Source organism: Physella acuta, unplaced genomic scaffold, assembly GCF_028476545.2.
Source record: "Physella acuta isolate Inbredline_101_S28 unplaced genomic scaffold, ASM2847654v3 ptg000178l, whole genome shotgun sequence".
Taxonomy (NCBI): Eukaryota; Metazoa; Mollusca; class Gastropoda; family Physidae; genus Physella; species Physella acuta.
The window spans coordinates 728,774-748,722 of record NW_026731697.1 but is presented as its reverse complement, the minus strand read 5'-3'; the positions used below and the strand labels follow the sequence as shown (position 1 = coordinate 748,722).

The 19,949-nt window shown below is 42.5% G+C and overlaps 1 protein-coding gene across 2 annotated transcripts in view; it reads left to right on the top strand.

Moving 5' to 3' along the window:
* Positions 1-19,949, top strand: part of LOC131936487 (serine/threonine-protein kinase Sgk1) — a 112,866-nt gene that overhangs the window by 21,980 nt on the left and 70,937 nt on the right. For both annotated transcript variants that reach the window (XM_059293505.1, XM_059293504.1), the window contains one exon: positions 2,969-3,052. In XM_059293505.1, the coding sequence (XP_059149488.1) occupies positions 2,969-3,052 (84 nt within the window). The remainder of the gene's footprint in view (positions 1-2,968; positions 3,053-19,949) is intronic.

Below are 19,949 nucleotides of genomic sequence, written 5' to 3'. Positions count from 1 at the left end.
AAGTATTAAGGTGATATATAAGTATAGAATTCTAGTTAGAGTTAGGATTCTAACTTGAGGGGGGGGGTTGGTAAATTGACATGGGGGTAATTTCTCCGGGGGTGGGGAATACGGGGGGAAATGTCAGGGGGTAATTTCCGGGGGGTAATGTCCTGTAGCCCTTATAATTATGTCTGTATGATATTTTTGGGCGGGCCTTTGTCTGTAGATAGTTTTTGTGCAGGCCTTATAATTTTGTGTGATTTATTGTACGGGCCCTATAATTATATCTGTATGATAAAGTGGACAGGTCTTATATTTCTTTGAGGTTAAAACATTTGGACATTAAGACAGGCACAACAATCCTACACACATAAACACAACATCTGGCGTTCATGAAATGTTCTAACGGCTGTCCTAGTTAGACGTGACCAGTGTACTAATGTATTTCACATGTACGCGATGCTGTCCAATGTACTATTATATTTCACATGTACACGATATTTTGTCCTAGTTAGACATGACCAATGTACTATTATATTTCACATGTACACAATATTGTGTCCTGTTAGATATGACTAGTGTACTATTATATTTCACATGTACACGATATTGTGTCCTAGTTAGACATGACTAGTGTACTATTATATTTCACATGTACACGATATTGTGTCCTAGTTAGACATGACTAGTGTACTATTATATTTCACATGTACACGATATTGTGTCCTAGTTACACATGACTAGTGTACTATTATATTTCACATGTACACGATATTGTATCCTAGTTAGACATTACTAGTGTACTATTATATTTCACATGTACACGATATTGTATCCTAGTTAGACATGACCAGTGTACTATTATATTTCACATGTACACGATATTGTGCCATAGTTAGACATGACCAATGTACTATTATATTTCACATGTACACGATATTGTGTCCTAGTTAGACATGACTAGTGTACTATTATATTTCACATGTACACGATATTGTGTCCTAGTTAGACATGACTAGTGTACTATTATATTTCACATGTACACGATATTGTGTCCTAGTTAGACATGACCAATGTACTATTATATTTCACATGTACACGATATTGTGTCCTAGTTAGACATGACTAGTGTACTATTATATTTCACATGTACACGATATTGTATCCTAGTTAGACATGACCAGTGTACTATTATATTTCACATGTACACGATATTGTGCCATAGTTAGACATGACTAGTGTACTATTATATTTCACATGTACACGATATTGTGTCCTAGTTAGACATGACTAGTGTACTATTATATTTCACATGTACACGATATTGTGTCCTAGTTAGACATAACTAGTGTACTATTATATTTCACATGTACACGATATTGTGTCCTAGTTAGACATGACTAGTGTACTATTATATTTCACATGTACACGATATTGTGTCCTAGTTAGACATGACTAGTGTACTATTATATTTCACATGTACACGATATTGTGTCCTAGTTAGACATGACTAGTGTACTATTATATTTTACATGTACACGATATTGTGTCCTAGTTAGACATGACTAGTGTACTATTATATTTCACATGTACACGATATTGTGTCCTAGTTAGACATGACTAGTGTACTATTATATTTCACATGTACACGATATTGTATCCTAGTTAGACATGACTAGTGTACTATTATATTTCACATGTACACGATATTGTATCCTAGTTAGACATGACCAGTGTACTATTATATTTCACATGTACACGATATTGTGCCATGGTTAGACATGACCAATGTACTATTATATTTCACATGTACACGATATTTTGTCCTAGTTTGACATGACTAGTGTACTATTATATTTCACATGTACACGATATCGTGTCCTAGTTAGACATGACCAATGTACTATTATATTTCACATGTACACAATATTGTGTCCTGTTAGACATGACCAATGTACTATTATATTTCCCATGTACACGATATTGTGCCCTAGTTAGACATGACCAATGTACTATTATATTTCCCATGTACACGATATTGTGTCCTAGTTAGACATGACCAATGTACTATTATATTTCCCATGTACACGATATTGTGCCATAGTTAGACATGACAGCGCCCTAGAGTTCATCATTTCATTCCCCCCCCCCCCCCCCCCCTCCCAAACACCTCTACTCTCTGTGACCTGGTTTACTAAAGCAAAATCATTTTTAGTTGTCTATGCATCCTTAAAAAAGATATAGAGAGAAAGAGAGAGATAGAGAGAGAGGGAGAGAGAGAAAGACTCTTCTTGAAAATATTTGCCAATCCCTACAATAGTCCATTAACCCCGTGGCTATGTGACCCTCCCATTAGCCCCCCCCCCTCCTCCTCCCATTAAGAGACGGATGTACAGACACCCTTGAGCACACACACACACACACACACACACAGACATACACACAGACATACACATGTACATATACGACCATACGACCAGCAGTAATCAACAGAGAAAGTAGATAGAACCTCATCAGCTGGTGTCCTAATGAGTTCATTAAGCGGATCAAACCGCCCCTCTCGTTTGAGTTCATTTTGTTTTAACTTGTCTCTATTGATTAGGTCCCTTTATTACCTATACGCTTATCTGACTGCGTTAATCGATGACTTGAAGAAGTCTGGTTAGGTTTGGCGACGTGGTGTTTAACTGCCCATGCTGTCCCACTTACCGTAAAGTAAGGTCCATGCACTAACACTAACTGACCACACCAAGGTCACTGACCTTGCCAACGTGCGATGTTTCTTATACGCTCGCATCACACACTTATACATTCGACATACACACACCTTTTAAAAAAGTTTTTATCGATTTTTAGAATTCAATTTTTTCATTGAAAAAGAATTCCTACTTTTAAAAAATATAAAAAAGCAACCAACTGACCAAGAGCAGGTAGCTCAAGATGACATTTAACCCTTTCATTAACCTTGACCTATGTTAACTTGCAGGTGTACAAGGTGATTGTGAACTGTGAGGGGAGGTCGTGGTTTATATTCCGGAGGTACAACGAGTTTCACACCTTGTATGAAAAGGTAAGTCAAGATATCACTTTTTTTCTCGCTAACTTCACGATCTTCTAGAATCTTCTATCAGGGGACATAATTATAAAGCGTTGATAATTACAACGAGAAATGACGTCAGTGATTATCTTACGTTAAAGCAGACCTCAAGTACTCTTACCCCCCCCCCCCTCTTAAACCGCTCCATCGTACCTCAGTGACCCCCCCCCCCCGACCCGACCCATACTACTTCATCCAAACTCTTCGGTCAAGCTGACCTCTCTTTCCTTGTGACACCTGCTTGGATAAATCCCTTCTGTCCAACCCCATTCTGACCACCCGACCCCGCCTGCCCAGCCGACCCCTTTGACCAGCCGACCCACCTGCCCAGCCGACCCCTTGACCAGCCGACCCCTTGACCAGCCGACCCCACCTGCCCACCCGACCTCTACGACCATCTGACCCGCAAGTTCTGGAACTCTCTCACCTGTATTTATTGTGACCTGCCTACCTGTCCAGCAGGTTCCATCACGTGGCTTGCATGTACCTGACGTAAACAGCAGGCCGTATTTAGCTCACACAATCCCCCATTCAAGATTATTACGTCATCACGGCACGCGCATCCCATAATAGCACGCGTGGTACATGAGCACCTGTTTGTAGTCGGGGAATGTGAGCAAAACTCACCTGACCTTTGACCTTTATGTCGGTGACTTGAGAATTTGATGACTTCATGTTTGTGACTTATACTTTGAGTTGAGCCTTGTTGAACTAAGGTAATACGTGTACTGCGATTTTACTTTGATAACAGAGGGATACTATTGTCAAAAGCCCATTAGGTCATCTAAAGCCCTTAGGAAGCCCATTAGTTCGTCTAAACCCCATCAGAAGCCCATTTCGTCGTCTAAAGCCCATCAGAAGCCCATTTCGTCGTCTAAAGCCCATTCAAAAGCCGTCAGAATCCCATTAGATCATTAATTAAAGCCCTTCAGAAGCTCATTCATTTGCCTAAAGCACTCCAAAAGCCCATTTGATTGTCTAAGGCCTTTCAAAAGCCCAGTAGGTTGCCTAAAAGCCCTTCAGCAGCCCATAACGTGGTCTAAAGCACCGGCACAAATATTTCCTACCAGAGAAGAAAAGGCGAGGCTACAATAAAATCTTGCGATAGAAAAATGACACGGGGTTTGTGTGACCTAGACAGCTAATCTACGTCACCTACACCACACACCTACACCACACACCACACCACACACCACACACCTACACCACACACCTACACCACACACCTACACCACACACCTACACCACACACCACACACCAACACCACACACCTACACCACACACCTACACCACACACCACACACCTACACCACACACCTACACCACACACCTATACCACACACCACACACCACACACCACACCACACACCTTCACCACACACCTACACCACACACCTACACCACACACCTACACCACACACCTACACCACACCACACACCTACACCACACACCTACACCACACACCTACACCACACACCTATACCACACACCTACACCACACACCTACACCACACACCTACACCACACACCTATACCACACACCTACACCACACACCTACACCACACACCACACACCTACACCACACACCTACACCACACACCTACACCACACCCCTACACCACACACCTACACCACACACCTACACCACACACCTACACCAAACACCTACACCACACACCACACACCTACACCACACACCTACACCACACACCTACACCACACACCTACACCACACACCACACACCTACACCACACACCTACACCACACCACACACCTACACCACACACCTACACCACACACCTACACCACACACCTACACCACACACCTACACCACACACCTACACCACACACCACACACCTACACCACACACCTACACCACACACCTACACCACACACCTACACCACACACCTACACCACACACCTATACCACACACCTACACCACACACCTACACCACACACCTACACCACACACCTACACCACACACCTACACCACACACCTACACCACACACCACACACCTACACCACACACCTACACCACACACCTACACCACACACCTACACCACACACCTACACCACACACCTATACCACACACCTACACCACACACCTACACCACACACCTACACCACACACCTACACCACACACCTACACCACACACCACACCACACACCTACACCACACACCTACACCACACACCTACACCACACACCTACACCACACACCTACACCACACACCTACACCACACACCACACACCTACACCACACACCTACACCACACACCTACACCACACACCTACACCACACACCTACACCACACACCTACACCACACACCTACACCACACACCTACACCACACACCTACACCACACACCTACACCACACACCTACACCACACACCTACACCACACCCCACACCACACACCTACACCACACACCTACACCACACACCTACACCACACACCACACACCTACACCACACACCTACACCACACACCTACACCACACACCACACCACACACCACACACCTACACCACACACCTACACCACACACCTACACCACACACCACACACCACACACCACACCACACACCTTCACCACACACCTACACCACACACCTACACCACACACCTACACCACACACCTACACCACACCACACACCTACACCACACACCTACACCACACACCTACACCACACACCACACACCTACATCACACACCTACACCACACACCTACACCACACACCTACACCACACACCTACACCACACACCTACACCACACACCTACACCACACACCTACACCACACACCTATACCACACACCACAAACCACAAACCACACACACCACCCACACACACATACCGGAAGCTGTCTAAATGTACAGATTGCGTCACCGTGCTAACAACTCGACCACACCAGCACTTAGTACCAGCACCTAGCACCAACACTTAGCACCGATAAAACAAGCGAGAATGACAGTCAGGTGCTGAAAGAAGTGCGGGTCAGATCCGGTCAAAGTCACTGAATTCGATAACTTCCCCAATGACGTCACTTGATTCTGATATTGAATGTATTCTCACAATGGCTTGTTTCTTATAATATCAGATGTTGATCACCAGTTGAATTTCTAGTGCTGGAAGACAAATGCATTGTTCGTTGTGACGTCATTGTACTCACTAACCCCGATATGGGGTTGGGTGGGGAGGGGAATGACGTAACTCAGTGACTTAGGTTGCAGATTAGTGTGTGATTAGTCGGGTATGTGGTAGTTGTGATCGACTGTGGTATGACTTTCATGTCAGTGTTTTAATTGTCATGTCAGTGTTTATGATTGTCTATTCTTGGAACAGCAATGAGCTTCACATATCCAGAGACTAAATATTCATATATTTAATTAATAGGACACGAATGGCATGTGACTAATTTAATTAATTAACTTAGTATTTGTATTCAATTAGTTCTATTCTAATTTTTTATATACTTTAGTTCCCATTTAGAGTGCGCCCTAGGAAGTCACGATTAATCTGGTTAAAAAATAAGTAGTTCACTCGGTTCGAGATTAGAACAAATAACTAGCCAGGAGGGCAGATCACGCCGAGGGGAGATAACACAATTAATGTCACCACGCGCAATGTTCTTTCTTTTCACCTCAAACTTTATCCCGTCTGTACCCACTGGTTCAAGTTTTTTTTTTTTTTTAAATTTTTTATTTATAACACCAGGTATCCTACTTTTAGAGCGACGTATATATTTTTATTTATTTTCCAATTTTTTTACAAACAATTACACCAGTTATCCTAATTTCAGAGCGACGCACACATTCTTTAAAAATAAGCCATACAATAATTTAGATCTAGTTAAAACAACGTTTTGCACAGTTCAATAAAACTTTGTCATTTTGGGTTCAAATAAAGAACTTGTGTATACCATAGCAACGTAAGAGATGAAGAAAACAAATGTTTTTGATAATATTTTAAACGCCATTCTAAATTCGCAACGAAATGGAATTTTTTCCCGAAGGATTTTGTGAGTTGGATGGGGATTTTGTAGAAAATTGATAGTCCGGTTCTGGTCATTAGAAAATTGATAGTGCAGTTCTGGTCATTAGAAAATTGATAGTGCAGTTCTGGTCATTAGAAAATTGAGAGTCCGGTTCTGGTCATTAGAAAATTGATAGTCCAGTTCTTGACATTAGAAAATTGATAGTCCAGTTCTGTTTATTATAAAATTGATAGTGCAGTTCTGGTCATTAGAAAATTGATAGTCCAGTTCTGGACATTAGAAAATTGATAGTCTAGTTCTGGTCATTTGAAAAATATTTTGAAAAATAAAATACGACTTCAGATCTCTAAAAAAACAATGTAATCCTGCACTCAATTTTTTTATTCTGAAAAGTGTATGTTATTTTATAGGCTTTCCCACATTAAAACGTATGTCACAGATAAACTGCTATAACAAAAAAAAACTAAAAAGCTTATTTTCACAATAAAGCTGTTGTCAAGGAAAAGCTGAGAAAATCTATTTCCACACTTAAGCTACTTTCACGAGAAAGTTATTTCCACAATTTTTTAAGAAAGTCAGCTATCTTTTACAGCGAAATGAAATCTTTTTTTCAAGTTTCCAGGGGAGTTAATCATTTCCAAGTTTTAAATTTTAACCGAAGGTGATAATTAAAAATAAAAGCTTATTGGAACAGCGAGGGCAATATTTTTTGAAGACGCTGAGCTGGATCTCAGGAAAAAAAAGGTTCTAAAAGTTGTTGCTATGGTAACAGAACTCTGATAGGAATTATAAGCCTCAGGAATAATCGGGGAGGGGGGGGGGGGTTAAAATCGAAATAAAATAAAATCGTTTGACATTTGCGTGGGTTTCATATTTGCCGTCGGCCATGCTGCTGACGTCACTAAGTGACCCCATTATTACGATCAACGCAAGAAATTTCGTATTTTTTAAATCCGATATTTTAAAATCTTCGTTTGTGTGAAGGGGAGGGGGTTGGTAGCTAAAGGAAAAAATGTATTGGACATTAACATGTTGCATGGTTGTAGCGGTTGTGGTTGGGAAGGGGTGGGTAGGAGGTTGGGAGGGGTTGGGATGGGGTTGGGAGTGAGGACAGGAGTAAATTGGGAGTGAGCCGTGAGAGGTGCGAGGAGGGAGAGAACAAAATCTGTAGGATACAGTTGAACCTAATTGTGTCCCCCGCACAAACCAATCTCATAGCCACACACATCCACAGAGATAATTGAAACACACCAAGCATCGACACCTCTAATAGCACCACACACCCATACATATACCTTTACACACATCTCTAATAGCACACCCCACCACACTGACACCTCTAATAACACCACACCACACTGACTCCTCTAATAGCGCCACACATTCACACAGACACCTCTAATAGCACCATACACCCCCAGAACTGACACCTCTAATAGCACACCACACTGACACCTCTAATATCACACCACACACCACACACCACAACATATCTTGTCTAATGCGCCGTAAAATATCTAAAACCACCGTTCGTCACGTTCCGGCCTAAACCGGAACTTCCCGAATGTGACTGCACATATCAACACCGTGCACACCGGCAAGAGATGACAAGAAGCAGACATCGTGGCATGGGGGGGGGGGGGGGATTTATTTGTGGTGTCTCTAACTTCTTCGATTTGCTCGTACCTATTCCCTTCATCTCCCAGCACCATCGTGGGCATATATAGGTTTATGAGAGAGTTTGTTGTCGCTAGTGGTCCAGCCTGCTTATAACATGGATGCTTTTGATTTTTGTGACTCCTAATACGTGATATTATGTATTGTAATAAAGTATGTTAAGATATGATGATTTATATTATAAACATTACATAAACATGTCAAATCATAATGCTAAAAGTGTTTGGCGCAAACAATCCGGTTATTTTTAGATTTCCAAAACATGAATTAAAATATACAATTTGAAAAAGAGACAGTATCGCATAGACAAGGGACATGACTCACAACAATAAATTTTTAAAAAATATTAATACATGGGAAATAACTTACTCTAGTATGATATACAGATATCAGTTGTATTTATGTAGGAAGCGTTAGTAGGACTAGGATCAGAGATAAAGTTAGCATTGACTTTATTAAGTCATGTATGTACTTAGTTGAGTAACAGTGACAAATCACTCCTTTGAAAATAAATGTCTATTATTATGGCATTATCGGACACTGGTATAACTTATACACCGAAAGGTTATATGAAGTAATGTTGTGATCTATGGATTCTTAATTCCGAGCGGACTAAGACGGTTTCTACTTAACAAAATGCAAAATGTGTTAAAAAAAAAAATAATTAAAAAAAATATTTGTATAATTGTAATTAGACGTTTTGTATCAGAACTTTGTTTAAGTAAACCGTCTTAAATGAATGAAAGTAGGCTACAAGTAAGAAAGAAGTATTACTATTGTAAATCTGTATCAGTCCTCACAAGCCGACGATGAAAACTGTAATACTAAAGCGAACATGCAAGGCAAATTGACGCTGTACATAACATGTCTGAGGCGAAAAAAAAAAGAAAGAAAAAAAAAATTTATTTACATAAACATTTGACCTTCAGATTCTTGTTTTCATCGGTCTGATCAAACATGGATTTACGGCCAAGTAACATAAAAAAATTGTTAAAGGTACGAAACATGACACAGACTAAGAAGACTTGAGAAGACAAATCGTCGTATTTTACATCAAAAGAAAATTAAAACAGTTGGTTTTTCCCATAAATCAATAAAAAATGAAGAATTTAATCTTTGAATAATCTCCCTTTTCCTTGCCATCGGATTCTGTTTGCGTTCATTTTTTGGCTGGATTTTTTGTTTTGTTCCTGAATTTTCCTCAAATCACCCGCTAATAATTACAACAACTTTAGCGATAACATTGGCCACCTCTCGCGTGTGTTATAGATGATGTTGATGTATACAGTGTTGTGGATGATGTTGATGTATACAGTGTTGTGGGTGATGTTGATGTATACAGTGTTGTGGGTGATGTTGATGTATACAGTGTTATAGATGATGTTGATGTATACAGTGTTGTGGATGATGTTGATGTATACAGTGTTGTGGGTGATGTTGATGTATACAGTGTTGTGGGTGATGTTGATGTATACAGTGTTATAGATGATGTTGATGTATGCAGTGTTGTGGGTGATGTTGATGTATACAGTGTTGTGGGTGATGTTGATGTATACAGTGTTGTGGGTGATGTTGATGTATACAGTGTTGTGGGTGATGTTGATGTATACAGTGTTGTGGATGATGTTGATGTATACAGTGTTATAGATGATGTTGATGTATAAGGCTTGGGTGGACAATTTTGTTATTCATCTCGGAATGTATTTCCCATGTCGTTAAATTTTCTGATGTGTTTAAAAATTATTTCGTCTATCAAATTAATAGCGTTAGGATGTATATCTGTAACTCTATATTACAAATCAAACCAGTCCATATATCATTACCTCTCGGTACCTATCTTTAAACCGTGGCGACTATCTTTAACCCTATTTTAACCCATTGGCACCTGTCTTTAACCACATGACAGCTATCTTTAACACTACGGAGACTATCTTTAATCCCATGGCACATATCTTTAACCTCATGGCAATTACCTTTAACTCCATGGCAACTATCTTTAACTCCATGGCGACTATCTTTAACCCCAAGGTACCTCTATTTTAACCCAATACTGACCATTTATACCCTCTTATCACTATCCTACCCCCACCATTCACTATCCGTTCCACTGTTAACCCATTACTAGCTGTTCATCCATCGTAATCCTATTTCACCTATCCTTAACCGCGGTACTTGTTATATTTAACCCTATAAATTCTGCCCGTAGCCTCATGCGTTTTCCTTAACCCTATACCATCTCTACGTCATACTAATTAGTTTTTAATTACCCCACCAATCTTGTTAAAATTATCATCTTTTAATAACTTCTTCCTTAAGAGGGAAATTAACTTAATTATTTCTTTAAAAAAAATAATTAGTTTAATTTGTTTACGAAATCTTAACCCCATTTTTTAATTCGCTTTTAACAAACGATTATCTCATTTGCATTGCTAATTGATCCTAACCTGAACACACCCACACCCTTCTGTGACGTATGTAATCACCCATGACGTAATTGACTACTGGTGGTCAGTCGTCCCTGGCTGGTTCTTACGGTCAACTGGTACCCCCTGTCACGTGATAAGAGCCGAGTGGGCGCGGCTAATTACGTTACACCTACCACATGTGATGGCTAATACGGTCACCTGATTGCCGTCGTGAGAAGTGAGAAATCGTGAGAAATCGTGAGAAATCGTGAGAAATCGTGAGAAATCGTGAGAAATCGTGAGAAATCGTGAGAAATCGTGAGAAATCGTGAGAAATCGTGAGAAATCGTGAGAAATCGTGAGAAATCGTGAGAAATCGTGAGAAATCGTGAGAAATCGTGAGAAATCGTGAGAAATCGTGAGAAATCGTGAGAAATCCCAACCCTTCAAATGTTTTTCATCTCTGTGAGGCTCACATTATGGACCGGAAACTGCAGTTTTGATGTCTCTCAATAATATAGATTGGTCCAAATGTTTGACTTCCTTTTTGGTGAGGGGTGGTGGGTTGAGGGGGGGGGGGGGCTTAAGGGTTTCCATCTTTGGAGTGGAGGATATAAAGTTCTATTTTGGGGAGGTCAAATGTTGGGTTTTGTGTATAGGGAGAAGCATCAGTGTTTGTGAGATGCTGCTGTTATAGTCTAAAGAAAGCTGAGACGAAATTACTTTTGGGATGTTCGATAATTTGATTTTGAAAAATCTCATTTTTTTTCGGATAGTTTTAGTTGTTGAATTTTGATAGATGACAGTTTTAATAGGCGCTGTATTTGTAGACTGTGTATTTGTAAGTTCTGTATTTCTAGGTTCTGTATTGTAGGTTCTGTATTTGTAGGTTGTGTATTTGTAGCTTCTGTATTTGTAGCTTCGGTATTTGTAGGCTGTGTATTTGTAAGTTCTGCTGTGTATTTAAAGCGTTTGAATGTGTAGGTTCTATATTTGTTAGCTGTGTATTTCGATTTGTTTTCGGCATGTATTGTTAGCCCTCTACATTGTGCGGACGTGTGGTGTGCGATATATTATTTTCCGACTTCCTTTTATAAATCTGAGCCGCATGCCCGAAAGATAAATTGGACGTTAGCAACATGCAACCCCATCCGATTCGTTTTCCCGCCATTCGCTGCGAATCTGTCATCTGTCCGCAGGCGCGACAAAATAGATGCATCACGCTCTGCACCGGAAATAGTGTGCCACGTGACACCGGAGAAAATGTCAAGTCGCCATTTTGTCACAAAATGGGGGGGGGGGGGTAAAAAATAAATAACAAAACTATTGAACTTAGAAAACCTTCACATTTTTCTATGTAACGCAACCAGGGGTAATAACTAGGGAGAGCTAACTAGGCTTGTTGTGTGGGTGGGTGTCGGTGTGGGTGGGTGGGTGTCGGTGTGTGTCGGTGTGTGTGGATGGGTGTCGGTGTGTGTGGGTGGGTGGGTGTAGGTGGGTGTAGGTGGGTGTCGGTGTGTGTGGGTGGGTGTCGGTGTGTGTGGGTGGGTGGGTGTATGGGGGTGGGTGTCGGTGTGTGTGGGTGGGTGGGTGTATGGGGGTGGGTGTCGGTGGGTGTGGGTGGGTGTATGGGGGTGGGTGTCGGTGTGGGTGGGTGGGTGTCGGTGGGTGTCGGTGGGTGTGGGTGTGTGTCGGTGTGTGTGGGTGTGGGTGGGTGGGTGTCGGTGGGTGTGGGTGGGTGTCGGTGTGTGTGGGTGGGTGGGTGTATGGGGGTGGGTGTCGGTGGGTGTGGGTGGGTGTATGGGGGTGGGTGTCGGTGTACAGATGCAGCAACATGATTAAATGTTGCACGCCCTCTCGACTAGACTTCCTGTCCAAGGACTTCCTGTCCAAGATGGAATCTTTCTCGAAGCTTCCCGCCACTTCCCACCCTGCACGTCTGCCTCACTGTTGGGTCATCGTCCACACCACATCTTGTGTTTCACTGACCACCACCAACACGTCACGTGTTGATGGGTCACCGATCACGTGACTCCTGCATGATTCACATTCCTGTGTTGACAACATCGGTTCCAAGGTCCAAGAATCGTCTGCACGCACCTACACCCCCCGGGCTCCAACCATCTCCCCCACGATGTTAATGACCCTGATATTATTCTAGTCACGTGTGACAATTATCCACCTGTTTAATTAGACTTGTTTACTCTTGGTTTTAGTGATTAGCCCAAGACAGTGGCGGGCAGGACACAACCTACCAAACAAACCTATCATCAACCCAACCTATCAACCCAACCTACGAACCTACCAAACAAACCTATCAACCCAACCTATCAACCCAACCTACCAACCTATTAAACAAACCTATCAACCCAACCTACAAACCTACCAACCAAACCTATCAACCCAACCTACCAACCAAACCTATCAACCCAACCTACGAACCTACCAACTAAACCTATCAACCCAACCTACCAACCAAACCTATCAACCCAACCTAATAACCTACCAACCAAACCTATCAACCCAAGCCACCAACCCAACCTATCAACCCAACCTACCAACCTAACCTATCAACCCAAGCTACCAACCTACCTAGAATACCTACCCAAATATATCCCTACACCGTATACATAACATCTCAAGGAAAATTACAACTTGGCTGTGTCGTCGTGAATAATGGTGATTAACTTGTGTTTATTGTGCAAACCTTGACCATTACATTTGTATTTGTATAGTGTGTATCCCTAAATCATTACATTTGTATATTGTGTATTCTTAAAACATTACATTTGTTAATTATCTAGCCGAAACACATTACATTCTTGTGTGTAGTGTAAACACATGCAGCACAAAGCAATGTAAAAAAAAAACATCCAATCAAAAGCCAGTTGTCTTGGGGTATTGGGATCAGGTCGCGGCGATGGTTACATAACCTCCGCAAAAAAATGATCATTTGAAAAAAAGAAATTGTTAATTTAAAAAGTGTTGATTGTTGAAAATATCTTGATTATTTGAAAAAAAGGTTGATTCTTTGGGGGGGGGGGGAGTTGATTATTTGAAAAAAATGCTGATTGAAACAAAACTTAATAATTTTTTTAAAACTGGTTTTAAAAAAAGATAGACTTGATTATAAACGGCCAATGTCACGACATAGGAGATGGCGCCATCACCATCACCATCACCACCTCCATCTTTCGCTAAAACACCCTTAACACGAGCTATAAATAGATGATGTGGCCAGAACAAAAGTATTTGTTCACTCGAGCGTGACGTCAGTTTTCGCCGAATTAGATTCGGATGGGAGAGAGAGACATGTTTTTTTGTTGGTGCCAAGGGGAGATGACTCTATCAACAGCAGCGGAAGTAAACAACTGGGTCGCCACGTGACCTGTGACGTATTTACGAATTGGCACTTTTAATCTGTCCGGTCAATGCCCTGAGCAGCTTTAGTAACGGGGGGGGGGGGGAGCTCTTACAACTAAGGGCGTAGCGAGGGGGTTGGGTTGAGGGGATAGATGGATCAGTTCTTTGAAAGAAAGGGCTCGGATTTTTTGATCAGTTCACTTTAGTCAAATCGTTTAAAATAATTTAAAAAACAAAAACAACAGCAAATGTTTTAGTCTAGCTGTAAGCGTCAGCTGTTATTGCAAATTCCCCTTACATTGTGAAGATGACTTACCTGTCTGTTTAGGTTACCAGACACAATGTAAAATCTGGCAGTGTGTAGATTACCTAGGCCATGTGTAGAATACCCGCCATCAGTGGCGTAGCGAGGTCGGGTGTCACCCGGTGCGGCACTTAATGGTGTCACCCCCCCAGAGGCATAGAGACCCTTCCCAGGGACAAACTTTCAAATTTTCGATTTGCACCCCCCCCCCTCAAACTTTCGATTTGCACCCCCCCCTCGAGTTTTCGATTTGCACCCCCCCCCCTCAAACTTTCGATTTGCACCCCCCCCTCGAGTTTTCGATTTGCACCCCCCCCTCAAACTTTCGATTTGCACCCCCCCCCTCGAGTTTTTCTCTCTATATTTTGCTATTTTTTGCCTTGGTGTCACCCCCCTAAATGGTGTCACCCGGTGCGGTCCGCACCCCCCGCCCCCCCCCCTCGCTACGCCCCTGCCCGCCATGTGCCGTCAAAGGATGAACTACATCATATTTCTATCATAGTACATACATTTTCTAATCATTCAATAGAACACCATGTAACAAACAGGCAGAGTGTAGAATACGGTTTACCGGCTGAACATTCCTCTGTTCTTGTTAGGGTTAGGGCTAGGGTTAGCCAGTTTCTTCCAGACTTTTTTCACCGGGGGCAATTGAAATTTTCGGGTTGAGGGGGGGGGGACTAAAATTTCCGTAGGGGGGGGCGCACACCGTTAGAAGTATATATTCCATTTCGTTGGGGGGGGGGGCGAAGAAACTCTGGGGTTAGCGTTGGGGTTAGCGTTAGGGTTAGCGTTAGGGTTAGCGTTAGGGTTAGCGTTAGGGTTAGGGTTATCGTTAGGCTTAGGGATAGAGAAAAAATTCAGCGCAATTGAAAATGCCATTCTAGTCTTCCGTCCTGCAGCAAGTGATAGGGTACCAAGTGATAGGGTACCAAGTGATAGGGTACCAAGTGATAGGGTACCAAGTGATAGGGTACCAAGTGATAGGGTACCAAGTGATAGGGTACCAAGTGATAGGGTACCAAGTGATAGGGTACCAAGTGATAGGGTACCAAGTGATAGGGTACCAAGTGATAGGGTACCAAGTGATAGGGTACCAAGTGATAGGGTACCAAGTGATAGGGTACCAAGTGATAGGGTACCAAGTGATAGGGTACCAAGTGATAGCTCTTCTGATTCCTTTGTTCTCCCAGTAAAGATTTCCTGTTGTGCATTTTGTATTTTTCTTTATTTTACTTTTTGACTGTTTATTACTGTGTTATGTAATGCCCAGGAAAAAAAATATAACAACGCTGATATTTCATACTTTGCCTGAAAACAACAGGGATTGCATACATTGCCTACATTGCATTCTATAGAATGCCGGGTTTTCATACATTGAGGGTAACATCTACAAACAAATTGCTATAACGTTTTGTGCCGAGACAGAACGAGAGCCTATGTAAAACATCCATCACAAAACAAGACTTCGTCACACACACAACAGCCAGGTAAAATAAAAATAATCTCTGAAGGCCTTAGTTACGTAATTTATTTACCTGAGATAGGCCTATTTATCATTTACCTTAATCTCCAACCCCCGTCCCCTTCGGATATCGCTTCATCTTTAACCCCCCCCCCCCCCCCCTCCTACTTTAAGCGAAAATGGATTAAACTGATAGAACCAGGCCACCACTGCTAATCTAGTTTACGCGTATTAATCCATTATTAATGCGTCCTGTCTTGACACAAAAAAACAGTTGAATTGTCCCCCCTTTTCTTATCGGCACTTGCTGCAGCCACTTGTTCTATTATTAGACTGCGGATTTCTCCGATGGTTACCTTTGACCCCGGCACGGTGTCTTGGCCTAGCGGTGTCACCGTGTGTCAGATGCTCGGCACACAGCTACCATGTAAGTCCAAATATTTTCTCGACGTCTTTCGGTGTTTAGTTTTGATTTTTTTAAATTTTTTTTTTTAAATTATAGACATCCGTGTTTAATGATTCGGGTGAAGTCTTCACCCATCGGTGATTGGGATGTGACGTCATTGATTGTGTTCATCGGTTTGTTTGTTTGTTTGTACCTGGTGTTTGCTCTCACCTTTCCGCACTCGTGTGTCAAAAAAGAATTCACCTGACACGTCTGAAATCTGGCAACAAGTTGTGTCATACACACTTGCCAGTTGAGCCGTCTAATTCTTTGGGACAGTTCTTTAAACGTTTGCTGGTGTTTTCCTCCTAGTTGTATTGATCTGTTTACATGGACAGTGTACACAGTGGCGTAACTAGGGTCGGGCGATTTGTCTCTGGCGGCTTTAATTAAAGAAAGAAATGCCAAACATTGTCTTTAAGTGGTACTAAAGTTCTGAAGATTCTCTTGGACAAGTCAAAATGGGCACTGAGCGTCGAAAGTTGTAGAAACGCTGGTAAGCAAAAGTATCCTCTTGCCATCAGCACCCATCACCCCATTAACCCACCCCACCCAACACCCCATTGACCCACCCCACCCCACTCAACACCCCATACACCCCATTAACCCACCCCACCCATCACTTAATCCCATTAGCCCACCCAATTACGTCACTCAACCCTTGTCATTGTTACATCTCAATAATCATCTGTATCTACACTTGCAATGAAAATCTGCCCATTGTCCAGCTTCGAAATCCCACCATTTTAACAAACTCTGACGTCTCTGGCTTACACTCAAGCGACGTCGCGAAAAGCAAGTAACGCTCACCAAAACGTATTTTTTACGTTCCCAAAATTTAACGGGCAAACTACCAGCAGATCAGTGACTTACACTGCCCGTCTATATGTACGGGCAAACTACTAGCAGATCAGTGACTTACACTGCCCGTCTATATGTACGGGCAAACTACTCGTAGTTCAGTTTCTTTCAATGCCCGTATATGTGTACGGGCAAACTACTAGTAAATCAGTTTCTTTCAATGCCCGTCTAAGTAGTGCAGATTCCTGATTGGCCATTCACACCGCGACGCGCGTCTAAGTTTAACATCCTGTCAATGCTATACAGTAGTTGTCTACTGAGAATTGAGATATTTATACACGAGAAGAGGTAGTGAAATATTGTGTAGAGAAGTTATAAATATCATCGCACAATTATCAAGAGGGGTCTAAAGAGAGCTGAGGTGTGTATACACATGAAGTGACAGTGAAGTAACGTGTCGAGGTATGATTAATTTCACGACAACTACGTTACAACAACAGATAAACACAATAATAAATGCGATTTGTGTTTACTTAAACCACATCCTGAATGTGATAAACAGAGGTAAATCACATTTCGCGACTTACGGTGTCATTTTTTGACAAGCAGGTAAAATATAACGATACATGTGGTCACGTTGTAGGCCTGTATTATAACGGTGTATACAGTTCAGTGGAAGGGATTGTTCAGTCGAAGGGATTGTATGTTTAGAGAATGTAGACCAGGAAGTAGAAGGGTTTCTACTTTGCTAGATTGATGTAAGAATGAAGTTAAAATGCAGTCTAGTGTTTCTTTCAGGCATCTCTCTGTGTGAGATAGAACGAAACATTAAACTAATAGAAAATTTATACTTGAATTGTTATACAAATTTTTCTGTCCCCACGTAGTCCACTCTAACCCCCCCCCCCCCCCCCCCCCAAGGAAAATGACTGGAAAAAACCGTGTTGACGACATGATGATTAAGAAATAGACTCGTCTTGGCCTATTGGCATGAAGTCTAGACCTATAGGAGGTGGCATCGCCTCCGATATTTCTAAAATGTTATAAACCTCTCATTAGTTATTTATTTAGCTGTTCTAGATGTCTTCACCCCACCCCCACCCACCTCCCCGGCGTCACCCGTGATATCGTCATCTCTCGCCACCCCCTCCCCCCATTATCAGTTATAACGTCACCATACTCCCACCCACCTCATTACTTAATTGATAACAGTTTAAAGTTTAAACAAACACATCGTATCTGAGGCGCCGCACCCAACCATGACCTACAGACATCAATGTGTGGGGGCGGGGGGGCAGAGGTCACCCCGTTCTTGTGGTGTAAACAGTTATCAATCTGTGTGTGTGTGGGGGGGGGGGGGGGTCAGAGGTCACCCTGTTCCTGTGGTGTAAACAGACCAGACTTCAAACACTTGGATGTTTACTGCACATTTATCGTAACGACGTCTTGGACAATCACCCACCCCGCTACCTCATTAAACCCTCTACCTCACCCTCTTTACCTCTCTACCCTCTACCTTACCCCCTCTACCTCACACACCCTACTACCTCACCCCCTCTACCTCACCCCCTCTACCTCACCCCCGCTACCTCACCCCCGCTACCTCACCCTCTCTACATCACCCACCTTGCTACCTCACCCCTTCTATCTCACCCCCTCTACCTCATCCCCTCTACCTCACAGACCCTGCTACCTCACCCCCTCTCCTCACCCCTTCTATCTCACCCTCTTTACTCTTTACCTCTCTACCCTCTACTTCACCCACCCCGCTGCCTCACCCCTACCTCTACCTCATCCACCCCACGATCCCCATCGCTTTGTTGAAAGTTGTGCTGGCATTAAGTACTTAAAGGGGTGCGGCAGGGGGGGGGGTGGAAGACTAGAGACTGGGGGCGTCCTAAAAGCGTATACTTGAGGTGAGGGTGTTGTCTAGGGTGTGAGGTTGTTTAAGTGTTAGGGAAAGTAGGTTAAATGTGGGGGGAGGGGGGAGACTTGTGTATTGGGGGAAGGGGAGGTGTTATCAGTTAGGGAGACTTGTTCTAGAATGGAAGGTGTTGACGTTTTCACTAGATTACCCCGAGTTAAAAAAAAAAATCTTTTTGCCCCAAGAACTGTAACCCTGTGTCTTAGTGGCTAGAAGTGTCAGAACTTGTTTGAATTACTTCCCCTGGGCCTATTCACTGCCAGTATCGCATGTAAATAATTGCTACCCTCACGAGAACACGGGTAGACTACTCGCTATCGATTCTCGCAAGTTGATCAACGCGGTATCGATTCATTGTTAAGTTAATTAGGTCGGTATCGATTCTAATGTGCGTAACAAGTCCATTGTTAGTCTTTCTATAGGATAGACGAGTGGTGGGTGGGGTGGGGGGGGGGGGGAGAGCACTATTC